Here is a 20,284-nt window from a genome sequence, read left to right on the forward strand (position 1 = left end):
GGTTCTCGCCAGTTCTTGCGAACCAGTAGTGGAAATTTTGATTAGTTTGGAGAACCGGTAAATACCAACTCTGCCTGCTCCACCTATTCTCGGGAGGCATCTATTCGCTGCCTCCCGAGTCCCAGCTGATCGGCTAGTAGGAAAAAATTAGGGTTCAAGAAGAGGAAAAAAACATAAGACACCATAGCTTTAAATTGAGAAGCCAAGAAGCCTCCCAACTGATTGGCTAGAACCGATCTACTCCTTGTAAACCACTCAGTGGTGGTAGATTGGCAATTGAGGTCAAGCTGCCTGAAAGCAGTTTCCAATGCTCTCGGTGGTGGCAGAGTGGCAAGAAACTGTTTAAACTCTTGCCACAGTGCTTCAAAGGGCCACGCTACAGCTGATCAGCGGTAAAAGGCAGTGTGGTGGTAAACCAACAACAAATAGGTAGACCGGTGCACTCCAAAAACAAATGGGTAGACCGATACGGCTCTGCAAGCAGTTAAAAGCCTGGTAGACCAGTATCTCTGCTAAATCCTAAAGAATTGTCATATGACCATTAAACCACACCCACAAAATAAACCACGCCCACAGAACCGATAGTAAAAAAATTTAGAACCCACCCCTGATCTATTTGCTTGGTAGGCAAATTGCAAGGGGTCTAACAGTGGGTCTGTGATTGTTCTCAGGTGGCCAAGCACTAGCCTTTCAAAGGTCTTCATAACTAGAGATGTTAGAGCAATTGGTCTGAAGTCATTCAGTTCCTTGATGGAGGGTTGATGGAGGGTTTCGGCACTGGGATGATAGTAGAGCATTTGAAGCAGGAAGGAACATAGCATATCTCTAGTGATTTATTAAAGATGCGGGTGGAGATAAAGCACAGGCTAAAAAGCAGGAGACCATGAGTTCTAGGTCCACCTTAGCATGAAGTCAGCTAATTGTTCTTGGACAGTCATTGATAGGAAGGAAGAAATGGCAAATTAGTTCCTAAAAAATATGTGCCAAGAAAACTGCACAAACAAGTTGAGGCAGTTGCAATGAGTCAACTTTGACTCAAAGGAACTAAAACAAAAAAAGTATGCTCATATATTGGTTTAAAAAGAAGATTCATGGAGAAATAATGCTTTGGGTTTTTTATTGATAAATCAGATTAAGACATTTAAAAGAGCAACAGAGCAGAAGAAGAGGGAAGAACAAATGTTTTCATGGGTTTGTTAATGAACAAAGTGTCAAGATTGTGGGATATTCTCTGGCAAATGCTCTTTAATCTTCTGCATCTTCAAATTCCACACATATTCCAAGATATCTCAGCTGAAGTCTTCTACCGCTTTCACTGATGGGGAAAACAGAACCAAAAATTAAAAATAAGAACCATAGGAAGTTCATCCACCATCAGGGCCCAGCCAAGCAAAAAGACTAAAATACTTAGCAATATTATTTGTGATCTCCTGAAACTGGCAGGTAGTTCACCCTCTTTAAAATTACTAACATTGACACCATTACATAATCTATCTGGGACACTTTTTTCTGAGGGAATTTTGTAGCCTACTTTAAAGAAGGATCAGTTTTCACATTTATTTTATTAAAACCTAGAAATCCAGGGTTGCCAATACAAAGACTATCTTTTCCAACTGTACGGAGTGAACCATATACTTACACATATATATTGCAGAAGTTACATTTGTTGAGATAGGTGTTGCCATCAGAGCCACAGTGGGGTTGAAACACCAGGTTGCAGATATCGATTGGGTAGTCCTTACAATATTCCTATGGGAAGAAGCAAATGTTTCATTTCATAGGACTACCCTGTTAAGATAAGTTGAATAACCTGAGCGAAACTGATTATCTCTTATATTGTTAAGTTGTAATTCAGCAGCGTTCACTTCTGCCATCATGTATCAACAATGCTGGAAAATGGATCTGGGGTTTTTAGGAATTATAATTTACAGTGTTTATATTGCTATGCAGATAAATTCTGCATGGTTTGCAATGTTCCTCTCAACATTAAATACATATATACATAATATACACTGAAAGAAAAAGCTCCACAACGGTAATATAAAACAGTAACATAAAATTGTTTCATTTATTATGGTTTTGGTTTTATAGTGCATATGTTTTAATTGCATGCTGTGCCCTTAAAGAGTTTAGGAGGGTAAGCAGGTTGGGAGAGGGAGTGGATAAAAGCAGAAGACCTGGCCTGAAATATGTTATTGTATCTGAGGATACAATATGTTGTCCATAAAGGTTGTGGTGGTAAAGAGAGAGAGGCATGAACAGGGGTGGGCTCTACTTACCTTTACTACCAGTTTGCAGTGGGGCCACACGGGCGTTCTTTGCTCATTTGTGTGTGCTCTTCTGCGCATGCGCAGAAGTGTTTTTATGACATCAAGGTTTTACTACCGGTTCTATAGGACCGGTGCGAACTGGGGGCAACCCACCACTGGGCATGAGGTTATTATGCATCCACATTTCTGGGTCCTACACAGGAACTTCATTTAATATCTAAAATCTGATACTCACCCTTAAATCTTGGGCAGCAGTGTCTGTATAAAAAATATGAATGAAAACATTTTAAAGAACTCCATGTTATTTCATATTTTTTATTTTCAATTAACTTGTGTTTGTATGTGCCCTTCTCCATCCCTTCCATTTAAAATCCTTAACCAATTTTAATAATAATAATAATAATGATAATAATAATAATAATAATAATAATAATAATAATAATAATAATAATAATAATGCATTAATGCAAAAGTCCAGTTAAAAATCAGTTGTACCAGTGGTACTCGGCACACTGGGTGTTGTGCCTAAAAACCTAGGTAAGCACTTAAAAACAATTGGCGCTGACAAGATCACCATTGGTCAGCTGCAGAAGGCCATCTTACTGGGATCTGCTCGCATAATCCGCCGATACATCACACAGTCCTAAACGCTTGGGAAGTGTTCGACTAGTAATCTGTGATATGAAACCCAGCATGGTTATCTTGTTTGCTGTGTATACTGTCATTTTTGTGTAAATATTATTATTATTATTATTATTATTATTATTATTATTATTATTATTATTATTATTATTAATGGATTCTGCCACTGAACAGGCAGTTAGGCCTCTTTCCTACCCCCCCATTCCTGATTCTGCCATTCAACGGGCAGTTCGGCCTCTTTCCTACCGCCCCCCTCATTCCTGATTCTGCCACCGAACAGGCAGTTAGGCCTCTTTCCTACCCCACCCCACCCATTTCTGATTTTGCCACTGAACAGGCAGTTAGGCCTCTTTCCTACCCCCCCATTCCTGATTCTGCCATTCAACAGGCAGTTAGGCCTCTTTCCTACCCCACCCCACCCATTCCTGATTTTGCCACTGAACAGGCAGTTAGGCCTCTTTCCTACCCCCCCCATTCCTGATTCTGCCATTCAACAGGCAGTTCGGCCTCTTTCCTACCCCCCCCCCCCATTCCTGATTTTGTCGCTGAACAGGCAGTTAGGCCTCTTTCCTAACCCCCCCCCCCATTCCTGATTCTGCCATTCAACAGGCAACCCCAAGGGTGTCATCTTGATGTGGCGGGAGGCTTAACTGCTCCACGTCGGGTGTTGGGGAACCTGGGCATCTGTCGACAAGTGGGCTACAGGCCACAGGTCCCATAGCTTGAGCAACCAGAGCATGGGCCTGCAGAGCTACTGGAAGCTGAATAACCTCAGAAGCAGCAGAAATACACCATGTCAGAGAAACGCACAGTAAGGAAATGCTACTACAAAGCAGAACCAGAAAAATGAGGCTATCAGAAAAGGATGTACAAATTATGGAAACAAGAATACCCAGACTCAAGGATAACTGAATTATGATTAGCCAATCAGCGATGATTCATCACTCGGAACAAAGTGCTCAGTGAAGTCAAACTTGAAGAAATTGTGAAACGGGAACACAGATTACTGAACAGCAGTCTGCTGAAGTGGCAGCAGAAAATACTCCAATAACATCTGGAACAACTGAACAACTGAATTCGAAGAAAATGCAGATATTTTGCAAGATCAGGATCAGCAAGGGTCTGAAGTCATCATTGACGCACCAGGAGTACTCAATGCGAGGCAGCAAGAACTGAAAGCTAAAATCTTGGCACATGCTGCAACAAATGCGGAAAGAAGAAGGCTTCCAACATTAAAGACTGTGCCTAGAAAACATTTGGTGCCATTGATGATAGATGCGAACTATGCACTTGCAGTAGTCCAGATAACATCAATTGAACAAACAAATCAGCTTGCCTACAGTACAGCAGTCATAGTAACAGAAGAACTGGGGATTCAACAGCTGCAGCCCCCTAGAAAATTGACTGGAAAACTTCAGTGGAAAATCAGGTTGGAGCTGAAAATCAAGAGTCTGCGAGCAGATGCAAACAACTTGAAGAATTTGCAGGAGAAAAAGCTGAAGAACAGCAAGATCAGGAAACATCTGATAAAAAAATATGGACTCAGCACAAGAAAAATTGTTGAAGCATTGGAAATTGTGAAGCAGCAGATAACAGTGACAGCAAGAAAAATTGAAAGATACGAAGTCAGAGTCATCCAGTACAAACAAAATCAATTGTTCCAATCAGACCAAAGACGGTTTTATCAGAGCCTGAATCAGACGGGGGATATGAAAATTGAAAAACCTGAGAAAACAGCAACTACTCAGTTTTGGAAAGACCTGTGGGAAACTGAGAAATGTTACAACAAAAATGCTGGGTGGATCAGAGATTTTGAGATGAAATTGTCCAAGAACAAAATGGACCAACTGAGAATAACTACTGAAATGCTAAGCAACAGAGTGAAAAAAGTCAAGAACTGGACATCGCCTGGCAATGATCAACTGCATGGCTTTTGGCTCAAATACCTGACCAGCCTGCATGGAAAAATGGCCGAACAATTCAATGAGATACTGCAGACAGGAAACATTAGAGAATGGTTAACAGCTGGAAAAACCTATTTGATACAGAAGGATCCAACAAAGGGGCAACACCTGCAAACTACAGGACAATAACGTGTCTGCAAACCATGTTCAAGCTGCTGACCAGCATTATAGCTGACAGGATCCAGGACTACCTAGAAGCAAGTAACTTCTTGCCAGTAGAGCAGAAAGGAAACAAACGAGGAAGCAGAGGCACAAAGGATCAGCTCCTGATTGACAAACTGATTCTAGAGAACTGCAAAAGACGAAAAACAAATCTGCATACAACTTGGATTGATTACAAGAAAGCATTTGATTCACTACTGCACAACTGGATCATCAAGTGCCTGGATGTCATCGGAATATGCAAATGCATTGGTGTTGTGGCTCCATTACCTGAGCCAGTGTCATCGGAAGGAGAGGATTCCGAGAGTGAAGGAGAGGAGTTGGAAAGGCCTCCCTCTCCAGGACCCTCCTCTCTGGCAATGCCTTCGGTGTCCGCTGAAGGGCAAGAGATAGGGCTGGGGCCAAGCACGTCCACGCAGCCACAGATGGACAGTGATGAGGGTAATGAGTCTTGGCTGGATCCACGCCAGAGTCGCAGAGATAAGCGCGCGCAACAGAAGAAAAGGCGTGTCCGAGATTAGGCTGAGTCACTGGACCACACCCACAGGATATAAAAGGGAGCGTGGTCGCCAGTCAAATCTTGTGACGAACAAAGCTGAAAGCTTCCACGCCATTCTGCATTGCCGGACTTTTGCTATAGACTTTGCTGGATTATCTCTGGACTTGATTAACTCTGTAATTATTGAGCTGTTTCTTTTGATGTATCAGAAGTGGGGAGAAGTTATCTCTCCTCTTCGTAAATAATAAACTCTTGGCAGGCAGCCACTAGGTTGTTGCCAAGTTCCATTATCATAAGGAAAAGGATTTTGCCGGCTGGTTTGGTCTTTAACTCTTGAACGTCTGTTGGTGTGTGTGCGTGTGGTTGGGGACAGAACAATTGGTACTTTCATTGCAAATGCGATGAAGTCCTGGAAAACAGAACTGTTTATTGGAAGTGAAAGCTATGGACTGGTCAACATCAAAAGAGGGATTTTCCAAGGTGATTCTTTGTCACCTCTGTTGTTCATCATCGCTATGATCCCCCTGTCAACAATTTTACAGAAAACTAACCCGGGTTATCAAACTGCTAAAAACTCACAGAAAATCTCTCACCTGCTGTACATGGATGACCTGAAGCTATATGGAAAATCGGAAATTGAGATCCAGTCACTGACCAATACAATTCAAAATGTCAGCACTGACATCAGCATGGAGTTCGGCCTGAACAAATGCGCCACAGTGGCACTGAAGAAAGGGAAGATCATAGACAGTGATGGAATTGAAATGCCCAAAGGACAAACCATCAAGTGCCAGCAACCCGAAGCCTACAAATACCTGGGCATACTGCAGCTGGACAACATCAAGCATGGGCAAGGGCAAGGGCAAGTGAAAAATGTGGTCAGCAAAGAATACACACAAAGGGTCAGGAAACTTCTAAAAAGCAAACTGAATGGCAGTAACACCATCAAGGCTATAAATATATGGGCCATACCCATCATCAGATATACTGCTAGGATCGTGAACTGGACACAGGCAGAACTGGACAGCCTGGATAGGGAAACAAGAAAACTGATGACCATACACTATGCATTGCACCCGCATAGTGATGTGGACAGGCTATATTTGCCCAGAAAAGCAGGAGGCAGAGGACTTTTGCAAGTGAAGCAAACAGTCGAAGAAGAGAAGCATGCTCTGACAGATTATGTGAAAGGCAGTGTTGAACCAGCTTTGATGGAGGTCAACAAGAGGAAGCTGCTCAAAGTGCAGCAAATCAAGAATCAATATAGGAAAACAGCGATGCAAACTCGGGCTGACAGCTGGTGTAATAAAACACTGCATGGACAGTTCCTTGAAAAGATCCAAGGAAAAGTAGATATGGAAAAGACTTGGTTATGGCTGACCAATGGAACATTGAAGAAAGAGACAGAAGGCCTGATTCTTGCAGCCCAAGCACAAGCCATCAGAACAAATGTAATCAAATCAGAATAGAAAAATCTGCTGATGACCCCCAAATGCAGACTCTGCAAAGAAGCGGATGAAACCATTGACCACATACTGAACTGTTGCAAGACAATAGCTCAGGCTGACTACAAACAACGTCACAACACAGTCGCTCAGATGATCCACTGGAACTTGTGTCACAACTACCATCTGCCTGTAGTAAAGAACTGGTGGGATCATAAGCCTGAAAAAGTGGTCAAAAATGAGCATGCAAAACTGCTGTGGGACTTCCGAATACAGACTGACAAAGTTTTAGAACACAATACCCCGGATATCACAATTGTGGAGAAGAAAAAAGTGTGGCTCATCAACATTGCCATACCTGGTGACTGCAGAATCGACGAGAAACAACTTGAAAAAGTCACCAGATATCAGGACTTGAGAATAGAACTGCAGAGACTCTGGCATAAACCAGTGCAGGTGGTCCCAGTGGTACTTGGCACACTGGGTGCTGTGCCTAAAGACCTAGGAAACAGTTAAAAACAATTGGCGCTAACAAGATCACCATTGGTCAGCTGAAGAAGGCCACTTTACTGGGATCTGCTCGCATAATCTGTCGATTGGTCCACAACACACCTGACATAACAATAGTTGAAAAGAAAAAAGTATGGTTCATTGACATTGCAATACCTGGTGATGCATGGATTGAAGATAAGCAGCAAGAAAAAAATCACAAAGTACCGGGACCTGCAAATTGAAGTTGAGCAACTGTGGAAAAAGAAATCGCGTGTTGTCCCGATTGTAATTGGAGCCCTTGGAGCAATACCCAAAGGGCTACCCCGCTATTTAGAAATTCTTAATTTGCCGGACTTGAACATTTTGACTCTACAAAAAAACCACCTTACTCAGAACAGTTTACATCCTCCGACGATACCTTAACAGTTCCCAGGTCCTTGGTTAGGACTCGAGCTGCTGAGCTATTAACTAGCCTCAAAGGCTGTGAATCTCACTAAAGATTAAATAATAATAATAATAATAATAATAATAATAATAATAATAATGATGATGATGATGATGAAATGACTCCCTTTCACCCCTACTTTTTATACTCTCAATGCTACGACTGACAATCATTTTGAAGAAGATGAACTGTGGATACGAACTTGCAAAGAAAGGACTGAAAATCTCGCACTTGATGTACATGGATGATTTGAACTTGTTTGGTAAAACAAAAGCTGAATTGAATTTATTAATTGAAAACACAAAAGAATTCAGCCAAGACATCGGTATGCTGTTTGGAATTGACAAATGTGCAACAATAGCAACCAAAGCAGGTAAGATCATAGAAGAGGATGGAATAGAACTAGAGAATGAAGAAATGATAAAGGCAGTAAAATCAGAAGAAGGCTACAAGTACTTGGGGATTTTAGAAGCCTCTGACTTAATGCATAATAAAGTCAAGCAATCAACTTCAGCCAAGTACAATCAGCGAATTCGTAAGATATTAATGTCCAAATTGAGTGGAGGAAACATCATAAAAGCCATAAATACCTGGGCTATACCTGTGATTAGATACTCTGCAGGAATAATTGACTGGACCCAGATGGAGTTAGACAATTTGGACAGAAAAACAAGGAAGCTTCTGACAATGAATCATGCCTTGCACCCTAAAAGTGATGTTGACTGATTATATTTACCAAGAGCAGAGGGTGGTCGAGGACTCCTACAAGTAAAGCAGACTGTGGAAGAAGAAAAACGCAGCTTGAATGATTACATCCAGAAAAGTGAAGAACCAATGATTAAGGAAGTAAATAAAGGAGGCTTTTTAAAGACAACTAAAACAAAAGCAGAATATAAAAAAGAAGTAATTGAGCAGCGAGCTGAAAATTGGAAAAGCAAAGCTCTGCATGACCAATACTTGAAAAGTATTGAAGGCAAAGCTGACCAGAAACTAACTTGGAACTGGTTAAGATCAGGAGTACTGAAAAAAGAAACAGAAAGCTTTATTTTGGCAGCTCAAGAACAAGCCCTAGCCACAAACTGCATGAAGGCAAAAATTCAACATGTTACCACCAACAGCAAATGCCGCCTCTACAATGAGAAAGATGAGACAGTCGACTACCTGATCAGTGGATGCAGCAAAATTTCACAAACTGACTACCTACAACACTATGACCGTGTTGCTAAGATCATTCACTGGAAATTGTGCCAGAAGTTTGGATTTGAGTATAGCAAAAACCACTGGGAACATCAGGTTGAGAAAGTTTTAGAGAATGAGAAATTCAAGATCTTGTGGGACTTTAGGATTCAGACTGACAGGCACTTGGTCCACAACGCACCTGACATAAAATAGTTGAAAAGAAAAAAGTATGGTTCATTGACATTGCAATACCTGGTGATGCACGGATTGAAGATAAGCAGCAAGAAAAAATCACAAAGTACCGGGACTTGCAAATTGAAGTTGAGCAACTGTGGGAAAAGAAATCGTGTGTTGTCCCGATTGTAAATGGAGCCCTTGGAGTAATACCCAAAGGGCTACCCCACTATTTAGAAATTCTAAATTTGCCGGACATTTTGACTCTACAAAAAACCACCTTACTCGGAACAGCTTACATCCTCCGACAATACCTTAACAGTTCCTAGGTCCTCGAGCTGCTGAGCTATTAACCAGCTTCAAAGGCTGTGAATCTCACTAAAGATTAACCAATAATAATAATGTCAGAGTGGCAATCAGCCCCATTACCTTTTTGGGGTAATTGCCTGAGTTAGAGGTGAATCGTGGAGTTCTCCTTGTGTATACTTTTTGCAAGAAAATAAACCCGAAGATATATTTTCTAAGAAAAACTCATTTATTTGTTATAAAGAAAATAAAACATCTCACTAGTCTAATTAGTTACATCTTGGCAATGTTCCTGCCAGACCTCTCCTGGCAGGAGAACAAAGAAAGTTTTTAGAAGAAAGTGAAGGAATGTAGACATGCGCAGTTAGCTTACTGATCAGAAACTTGGCAAGCTACGGTAAGTCTTAGAGTCCAAAAATATGAGTTCATCTGGTAAATACAAAAACGCAGTGACAACCCCTTCTTTTGACAATTGAGCGAATATCAGGTACATCATCAAATAAAGCACATCTTCTTACACATATACTTGTGTTGAGCTGCTGGAAGCGGTTTGTTGAGCATGTCTGCAATCTGATTATGTGTAGATACATACTGCAATTTAACAAAACCTTTTTTCACGAATTGTTTTATGTGTTGATAATGGATGTCAGTGTGTCTGGACCTAGAACTTGTGAAATGTGATTCAGAAATATAAACCACCGATTCATTGTCTTCCATCACGGTGATCAGTCTGATTGGACGTGTCCAGATATCTGTGACCAAAGCATCAAACCAGGTTAGAGAATTACATGCATCTGAAACACAAGCATATTCAGCTTCGGTAGATGAACAAGAAACAAAATTCTGTTTACGCACTTGCTAATAAACAGGCCATCCATTTAAGAACATCATATAACCTGAAGTATTTTTACGTGATTTCTTATCACTTGCCCAATCAGAATCTGCATAACAACATAATTCTGCATAATCAGTATGTGTTGGTTCTAACAATAATTTCACGTTTTTAGTGTGCTTTAAGTATTTCAATAATTTCTTAACACATGTACAATGAAACTGTTTTGCCTTACCTATGTGTTGAGACAAGAGATTAACACTAAGTGCAATGTCGGGTCTGGTCCAACTACTAATGTACAATAGTGACCCAATAATTGAATGATAAAGTGTTTGATCCTCGAACTCAGGACTTGCTTCATGTGTCAAGTTGTGAAAATCTGTTTGCATGGGTGTCTTTGTTGTGTTAGCATCCTTCATGTTGCAATGATGCAAAATTTGTTCAATTTTATCTTCTTGTGAAAGACTAAACCCCTTCTGTGTTTTTTCAATCTAAATGCCTAAATGAGTGCTAATATGACCTAAAGATTTCAATGTAAAGTATCTCTGCAAAGCTTTGGCAAAAATTACACTTATTTGCTTATTTGGACCAATATAAACAATATCATCAACATAAACAAGAACTATCTCATATGCATTGTTAGATCTTTTTGTGAACATGCACTCATCAGTTTCGGACTTAATAAAGCCCATTGAATTTAGTTTGTCAGTAAGACATAAGTACCGCATTAAATCAGACTGTTTCAGACCATAAAGACTTTTGTTTAGAAACCAGGTATCCCCTTCTCGCTGTCAGAACCCTGGAGGATCTCTCACGTAGATCTCTTCATCTAGGTCTGCATGTAGATAAGCCATGTCAACATCAAACTGGAAAGCTTCTAAACCAAGGATAGTTGTGGTGGCTAAAGCAATTTTTACACTTTCAGTTCGGACTGTCGGTGAGTAGGTATTTGTGTAGTCCTCAGGATAACGTTGAGTGAAATCCTGAGCTACAAGTCTGGGCTTGTACAATGACTCACCATTTGGCTTCTTTTTGATTCTGTAGACCCATCGAGTGCCAATGACCTTTTTATATGCTGGAGGTTTTGCAGGTGTAAACACTTTGAGTTTCTTTAGACTCTCCATTTCAACCTGCATTGCCTCATACCATTTCTCTTGCTCTGAATCAGGAAGATGTTTGATTTGCTTGAACGTATCAGGTGGAAGTATAACATTGCAAATCAAAGGCAAGGGTGCTTTTGTCAGTTGCCAAGAATATCATTGTGGAGGGATTCCCTTTGTGGCCCTCTTGGAATGTCTCAGAACAATAGTCCATTCTTCTTCTGCTTTGTCCTCATCCTCACATTCGTCACTAGTGTCAGCATCTGCGGCTTGTGAAGACGGAACATCAGGTTGAGAAGAACTAGTGGAATCTTGATCATCAATCTGTGCAGCATCAGCAGCATCATCTCTAGGAAAATAAACTCCAGGATCATTGGAATGAATCCTGGACCAGTCAACATCTTCCTCAAAATTAGCAGATTGGGAAATCACTATTACATGTTTAGAGTCAATGAATTTGCTCCATTTTGAGTTATCATCAATACCCATAAATCTCAGTCTCTTTGCTGCTGGACCTCCTTTTCTTCTTTGAGCTAAGGGAATGTTCACCATAGCATATGAACCAAAAATATGGAGGTTCTTGAGATCGGGCTTGTACCCATACAACATGAAGAAAGGAGTCTGATTTATTACACTGCTCCAAGTACGGTTGATAGCTTCACCCCAGTATGGCATACTAAGGTTGGCGTCTTCTAGGAGACAACGCATCATGGTTTGCAGGACCCCTTGTCGTCTCTCTATGACTCCGTTATGAGCCGGTGTGTAAGGAGCTGATGTCTGATGAAGAATTCCATTCTTACGCATTCAGTCCTGGAGACATGAATTCAGCACCACGATCACTCTGGATTCTGGCGATGCAAACTTGGTATTGGGTAGAAACAAGAACAGCAAAATCTTTAAAGATCTGAAAGATCTCAGATTTTTCTTTCATAAGATATACATATCCATTTCTAGAATAATTATCAACAATTGTTAAAAAATATTTTCTACCACCAAGTGTTGGCAGAAAAGGACCAACTATGTCAGTGTGAACCAAATCAAAAATGCATGTTGACAGGCGTGTAGCGCATTTGGGAATGGCTGCTGCTATGGATTTGGCCTTTTTGCATACAGCACAATCCAAAAACACCTTACACCCCTTTAGATCCAAACCTTTTGTGAACTCCGGCATCTTCCTAAGAACATGGAAACTGGCATGCCCCAATCTTCTATGCCATTTATGGATACACCTAGAATGCAAAGGTTTACAAGTTAGTGAATTCTCAACATTAACAGTTTTATGAGGAACCTCAGGCTTGCTCTGAGCAACCTTTTTCCTTATTTTCTTTTTGATGGCTTTAGGAGCCTTTGGAGCAGCAACAGGATCTCTCTCTGGAGCATCTCTCTCTGGGTCTGTGCTCTCCTCTTTTGGAGTTTGTATACTTGCCTGTGTTTGCGGTTTAGGCTTTGGCTTTAAGTAATAAACACCACCAATTAACATGGTTGCAGCAACAATATCTCCATCTTTAACTATGTAACTTGCTTTCTCGAGGTGGTGAACCTGGAACTTTAATGCTCTAGACAAGTGACTCTAACTAAGCAAATTACTAGTTGCTGTTGGTATATAATAAACATCAGGAATGAATGCATCGAGCTCTTCAACATAAACAGTTCCTTTTCCTTTGACCTGACAAGGATGATTGGAAAAAGAATAAAGTTCATGTAGTTCAGGTTCAGGCTCGTACATCTCTGTGAAAAGTTCCTTTCTGTAAGTAACATGCAACGCTGCACCACTGTCCAAAGTCCACAGGAGTCGTCTGTCATACTCTGGATGAGGTTGTGGATCATTGGTTAAAGCCAATGTGGTGAGTGGAGCTTGCGAATCACATCAGGGACCACGACGACCTCTGCCTCTGCCTCTGGAGTCTGTTCCTCTGGGCTGGTACATGACGGGACCTGGAACTCATTGGGGACAATCCCGGGTGGCATGTCCCGTACGATTACAGATGTTGCATCTTGGCATCCTTGGAGCGTAGGTCCTTCCTTGGAAGGGACGCCTAGTTGGAGCTCTTGATGTGGGTGGTCCTCTCAAGTGTGGCGTGGCAAGCATAAGTGCTTCTTCTTCAATTAAAAGTCTGCATACATTGTCCACTGTGCATTGAGCAATAGGCACTAGATTAATCTTTGTAATGGCATCTTTCCATTCATAATTCAATGAGTTAATAATAATGCTGATCATTTGAATATCATCAATATTATAACCTCTTTCTCTCAATTCTCTTCTGATTCCTTTCAGTTTGGTCAAATGTCCTCCAATTTGTTCACCAGGTTTCAATCTCGAACCATGGAACTCAGACATGAGCAAACATGAAGATTCAATTGAAACAGGCCTGTAGCAATTTTCTAATTGGGCCCAAATTTGTTGGGCTGTTGCATCAGGCAGAAAAGTAACCTGCAATTCAGTATCCATGGACATCAATAATGTTGTGTAAGCTTTAGTCTCTAAGTCTCTTATTGCAGGAGTCCATGGCTGAGCAGGAGGATTAAAGATCATACAGTGAGTACCTTCCCTGCGAAGTAATAATCCAATCTCACTGATCCAGGCCTTATAATTCTGTCCTGACATCTTTAATTTTGACTCACCAGCCAGTGGAGCAACAGAAAATGCCTGGTGAGGAACATGCATTTGGTATGCTGGCTGTGCCGGTAAAAATACCTGTGGTATTTGCTGTGCTTGTTGTGGAAGTAAAGGCACTTGTTGCGCTGGAGGTGGACCAGGAGCTGGTCCTGGTTGTACAGCTGGAGGCACTTGTGCATGCATTTGTAGTTGAGGCTGTTGCAGTTGAGCTGCAATATTAACATGGCCTGCTGGAGACTCAGTCATTTGCCTTTGCTTCATTAAGTTTTGTTGTGCTCCATCTAAAAGGACACCAGCACCACCAGGGGGTGCTGAAGATTGAGCCTGTGGAGACACTTGTGGCAATGCAGTCTGAATATCTGAGTGAGTTAAGGACATCTCTGATAAAGTCTGCTGCAACAATTGTAATTGCTCTCTCAAATTGGGATGCATTTCAGCTTTCTCTAGTAAATTACTTTTGCCAGCAGATGGTGCTGCAACTTTAGTTTCGGGCAGCTCAGATAATTTTTCTGTATATGTGGCATTTGTAATTTGATCAGAGAGAACATCATGTGGCAAATGTGACGTGTGCACAGCTCTCTGTTCTGATTGGCCTGACACAAAATCCACCAGGGGGTGTGTCTTTGGCTCCGAAGGAGAAGACAAAATGGCATTTTCAGAGATTTCAAAAACACGAGACTCTCTCTTATCTTGCTCAAACATAGATAAAGCCATTTTTGCCTGGGATAGCTCATGTTCAAAAAATTTTATTAGATCACTATAGCTTTTTACAGCTAGTTCATGAATGGAGAGTTCGGAGCTGTGAGGAGAATAATAGTTCACTTCTCTCTCTGTGTGGGAGTGAAAATGCTTCTCCGTTTGTGAAAACTTTGGCCTTGCACCAAGCATTTCAAATTTAAAAGGTTCTGGGAAGACTGTTTGAGAGCATGCATATTCAGAAGGAGACATCACTGACCTCAGTCGTAGTACGTTTTCTTCAAAAGCAGCTTTTGCCACAGCTTTTCTGTTATTTTCCTTCTGAAGCCTTTGTAAAATTCTTTTCACTTCTTCATTAGAGAGAGCAGAGATATCTATATCTTCAGCAAAATGCATTCTGTATTTGTTTTACTTCTTTTTCAGCATATTTGCAAAAATAATTAGCTTACCTCAGTAGCTAAAAACTAATTGCCTATGCGCTCATCATCAAAAGTAACAAACAAGGAAAAAGCCGTAAATCAACCATCCTCTACTACCAGGTGTCAGAGTGACAATCAGCTCCGTTACCTTCCTGGGGTAATTGCCTGAGCTAGAGGTGAATCGTGGCATTCTCCTTGTGTATACTTTTTGTAAGAAAATAAACCCGAAGATATATTTTCTAAGAAAAACTCATTTATTTGTTATAAAGATAATAAAACATCTCACTAGTCTAATTAGTTACATCTTGGCAATGTTCCTGCTGGACCTCTCCTGGCAGGAGAACAAAGAAAGTTTTTAGAAGAAAGTGAAGGAATGCAGACATGCGCAGTTAGCTTACTGATAAGAAACTTGGCAAGCTACGGTAAGTCTTAGAGTATGAGCTCATCTGCTAAATACAAAAACGCAGTGACAAATACTACTACTACTACTAATAATAATAATAATAATAATAATTAGTATTATTATTATTATTTTATTTTTTATTTTATTATGCAATAGCCTTGCACCCTAAAAGTGATGTTGACCGATTATATTTACCAAGAGCAGAGGGTGGTCGAAGACTCCTACAAGTAAAGCAGATTGTGGAAGAAGAAAAATAGAGCTTGAATGATTACATCCAGAAAAGTGAAGAACCAATGATTAAGGAAGTAAATAAAGGAGGCCTTTTAAAGACAACTAAAACAAAAGCAGAATATAAGAAAGAAGTAATTGAGCAGCGAGCTGAAAATTGGAAAAGCAAAGCTCTGCATGGCCAATACTTGAAAAGTATTGAAGGCAAAGCTGACCAGAAACTAACTTGGAACTGGTTAAGATCAGGAGTACTGAAAAAAGAAACAGAAAGCTTTATTTTGGCAGCTCAAGAACAAGCCCTAGCCACAAACTGCATGAAGGCAAAAATTCAACATGTTACCACCAACAGCAAATGCCGCCTCTACAATGAGAAAGGAGAGACAGTCGACCACGTGATCAGTGGATGCAGCAAAATTTCACAAACTGACTACCTACAACGCCATGACCGTGTTGCTAAGATCATTCACTGGAAATTGTGCCAGAAGTTTGGATTTGAGTACAGCAAATCCACTGGGAACATCAGGTTGAGAAAGTTTTAGAGAATGAGAAATTCAAGATCTTGTGGGACTTTAGGATTCAGACTGACAGGCACTTGGTCCACAACACACCTGACATAACAATAGTTGAAAAGAAAAAAGTATGATTCATTGACATTGCAATACCTGGTGATGCACGGATTGAAGATAAGCAGCAAGAAAAAATCACAAAGTACCGGGACTTGCAAATTGAAGTTGAGTTACTGTGGAAAAAGAAATCATGTGTTGTCCCGATTGTAATTGGTGCCCTTGGAGCAATACCCAAAGGGCTATCCCCTATTTTGAAATTCTAAATTTGCCGGACTTGAACATTTTGACTCTACAAAAAACCACCTTACTCAACGATACCTTAACAGTTCCTAGGTCCTTGGTTAGGACTCGAGCTGGTGACCTATTAACCAACCTCAAAGGCTGTGAATCTCACTAAAGATTAAATAATAATAATAATAATAATAATAGTAATAATAGTAATAGTAATAGTAATAACAACAACAATAACAACAATAATAATTGTAGTACATTAATGCAAACATCCAGTTAAATGTATAGTACTAATAAAGTTGACAGGTTGATATTATTAGGGAGTTGAAGATTGTCGATTTCTGTAGGAATTCTGCTTATGGTAAACCTGAAAGGACCACTTTATTCCAACTATGGGAATGCTGAGCACTGGTGATTACAGCAGGGCTTCACCACTCCCCAAAATGGAAGGTGATCTTGTGATCTCTTATTTGTCTAAAACTAAATAAAAAACAGTAAATAAAATCTATGTAATGGACTCACTTCCTCACAATGCCTAATCAGCTGTCTATTGACCTTGAATTGATTTTTAGGACAACTATATCTGGAATGAAAACATACAAAATTATTGAAATAGATCCATGTTATCTCCTATATTTTTTAATTTTTACTTGTAGGCTTGTATGTGCCTTGTCCCTTTGCTTCCTCTCTGAAATGAAAATCCTTAACCAGCTGAGCAACAATTATTTACAGCTGAATAAGCTGCCAGTAAAATTGCCAATTCTTCATCAATAACCTACAATTTTTATTTGCTTCTTGTGCCGATTCCTCTGACCAAGAATTATTTCTCTCTGAACCAGCCTTGAAGATATCTGTGGATTATTGTCTCTTTTTTCCTGGGGATAAAGGGCTCCTCAAATCTTTCAAAAAAGGAAAAATTGGATTAGTAAGCAGAACTTACTGGAGTACAAGAAGAAGAGCAGCAGAGTGAGCAGCAGAAAGCTCCCTGGCTTCATGATTCCTCACTGAACTTGGCTGAAGTAGGACTCTTCAGAGCAGTTGATGCTGAAGGTGAGGCCTCAAAGCTTTCCCCTGCCCTTCCACGCTATATATGCATACCCTCACTACTTTGATAATGAAATCTCCCCCTTCCAGATGCAATTGGATGTGGAATTGGACTGTTGCTGAAGTATGTTGAAGTATGTGGCAAAGTGTTCAGTTTGTAAACTTCCTTTTACACAATTAACCCAATATTCAAAAAGCATATGGCAACCAGCAACCAATTAAACTCCAGCTGGACTTGATGGGATGGGTAAAATAAGACCCTGTCTTATATTTTTTTGAAACCTGAAAAAAGCGCATGGACTTATTGCCATGCACTCAAAAGGCCAATTGGGCTTATTATCAGGGGATGTCTTATTTTGGGGAAAACAGGGTATACAAAATCCTATTATTTATAAACAGGCATTTTGAGGAGTCATGTCATTACCCCAGCTGTAAATCACCTGATAAATTCTTCCTTAATTATATAAGATAGTATATTAAGACCTTCCAGACCAACAATCCGCTCAAATTAAAGCATCCCAGCCCAAGGTTGTCTAACGTCTTCTTGAATACATTCTACAAAGAAGAAGATATCATGTCTCTAGATAACTGGTTTGAACTACTATTATTCTTATAGAAACTTTACTTTCTCTAATATGAAGCCATGTCCTACAATCTAGAGGGAGGCAGAATAAGTGTTGACCTTTTTCATTTTTCATTCTGTGAAGAATATTATCATATCTTTCCTCTGTCTATGAAACTTTCAACCATTCATCATTGTTCTGTAAGTCTCCCAGAGTCAGCCTATTGGGGAGATGGGATTATCGTTTCTGATCTTTTCTTGTCACAAACTGTATAAAACCTGTGAGGAAAAATGTCTAAACAATGCAAAATACATTGGGACAATTAGTTTTCACCCTAAAAATTATATTTCTGTTGAAGGTACTTAAAGCCATATTTGTCTTTTGTATGTAGCAGATTATGTACAAATTTGTAATTACGCAGCACTATTCTAAGAATCACTAATGATTTTTCACAAGGACAGGTGTTCCCTATCCTGTATCTGTGCATCTAATTTTGTATTAAATTAAGTTAAAAAATTAAGTTAAAAACTTGCATAAATCTCTGCTTCTACATTTTATTTCCAGTCAATTTTTCTTATCTTACGTTGTTTTGTATTTTATTTGACCCTTCTAAAATTTTAGACATTCCATCCATTTCTGTATCTGCCAATTTAATAACTTTAATTCAGCCCTTAATTCAAGACATTTCTTAATATATTGTTGGCACTCCATATGATACATTATTTAATAATAAGACATTGCATATACTATTAACTGTCTAAATCACTAAAACTTTCCAAAATCTGACTAAAAGAGAAGGTAAGTGTTTCATAAGGATAGTCTATGTTAAATTCTCAGTCTGATCATTGCAAGAGATTTACATTCATGAGGTGGGCAGATATATAAATATGATAATTAATTAATTTACAGATTTCATCATCACCATTTCAACATCTAGCATATTGTGTTTTTTTAAAAAATGCATCTGCTTCCAAAACTTCCAGATTCTTGTATCAAATAATTTTATTACATTTTACAAAGCATACACAATATATATAATGTGAAGTTACGATAATGGCAAGAAATAAAAGGATCAGGAATTAACTCCTTAGTTACCTTTGGAAAAATGGTTGGTCTATTTTTTGTGTAGAGTAATACCAATAGCAATAGCACTTAGACTTAAATACCATTTCATAGTGCCTTACAGCACTCATTAAGTAGTTTACAATGTCAGCACATTGCTCCCGACAATCTGGGTCCTCATTTTACTAACCTTGGAAGGATGGAAGGCTGAAACAACCTTGAGGCCCATCAGGATCGAACTCCAGGCTATGGGCAGAGTTTGCCTGCATTACTCATTCTATCTACTGCATCACTGCATATGCCCTGTAAGTCTTTGCAGTTGTAGACAAACAGATGATGGGAGGGAACAGGCAGGCGGCCGCAAAATAAGACTTCCTCCGAAAATAAGACCTAATGGGTTTTTTGGTCCCCCCAAAATATAAGACCCTCTCTTATTTTCAAGGTATATAATTATATTTGTATCCTTTGCCTCTGCTTGCTGCACTTAGAAAGCTATGTGTTTTAGAGAGTGTATATGTGTATGTGTGTTTATGTAAGTGATTGAGAGGGAGACAGAGACAGAGAAAGAGCTTTTTAATAGTGATATTTGTATTCATGTGCAAATGGTATGTGAGTCAATGATGTCTCTAGTGTGGGAGGAGGAAGAAACCGGTGCTGTATATTTTTGGATTATTTATTTATTTTATTTATTTTATTTTATTGAATTTCTATACCGCCCTACTCCCGAAGGACTCAGGGCGGTGCACAGCCATGAAATAAAACACATAGATATACAAAATTTAAAATCGAATAAAATGAATTAAATAAATTTGGCTGAATTAATACCCATAATTTAAAATACCCATATTTTAAAATACATTAAAATTTTAAAATTTACACTTAAAAGGGAGAGGATTTAGGCGAGGCCAGCTTGATGAAATAAAAGCGTCTTCAGCTCGCGGCGGA

General features: G+C 39.7%; 1 protein-coding gene and 1 pseudogene across 1 annotated transcript; one reads left to right on the forward strand and one right to left on the reverse strand.

Annotated features, from left to right (window-relative positions):
* Positions 1-1,100: 1,100 nt before the first annotated feature.
* LOC148115482 (ovomucoid-like) lies at positions 1,101-17,720 on the reverse strand. Its single transcript, XM_087885076.1, has 4 exons — positions 17,611-17,720; positions 2,506-2,528; positions 1,640-1,749; positions 1,101-1,315 (listed from the first exon to the last, which is right to left on the reverse strand). The coding sequence occupies exons 1-4, from the start codon at positions 17,663-17,665 to the stop codon at positions 1,246-1,248; spliced, it is 258 nt and encodes an 85-aa protein (XP_087741202.1). The 5' UTR covers positions 17,666-17,720; the 3' UTR covers positions 1,101-1,245.
* Positions 5,020-11,786, forward strand: LOC148115483 (uncharacterized; annotated as a pseudogene).
* Positions 17,721-20,284: the final 2,564 nt, after the last annotated feature.

This window comes from Pantherophis guttatus, chromosome 2 (genome assembly GCF_059756535.1).
Source record: "Pantherophis guttatus breed Tessera chromosome 2, ASM5975653v1, whole genome shotgun sequence".
Lineage (NCBI taxonomy): Eukaryota > Metazoa > Chordata > Lepidosauria > Squamata > Colubridae > Pantherophis > Pantherophis guttatus.

Excerpts from the sequence above, each read along its gene's own strand:
- LOC148115482 (XM_087885076.1), bottom strand. The coding sequence starts at position 17,665 with ATGAAGCCAGGGAGCTTTCTGCTGCTCACTCTGCTGCTCTTCTTCTTG. Across the intron at positions 2,529-17,610 it reads GCTCTTCTTCTTGTACTCCA|ACACTGCTGCCCAAGATTTA; the intron begins GTAAGTTCTGCT and ends TTTTTTATACAG. Across the intron at positions 1,316-1,639 it reads AACTTCTGCAATATATATGT|TGAAAGCGGTAGAAGACTTC; the intron begins GTAAGTATATGG and ends TTTCCCCATCAG.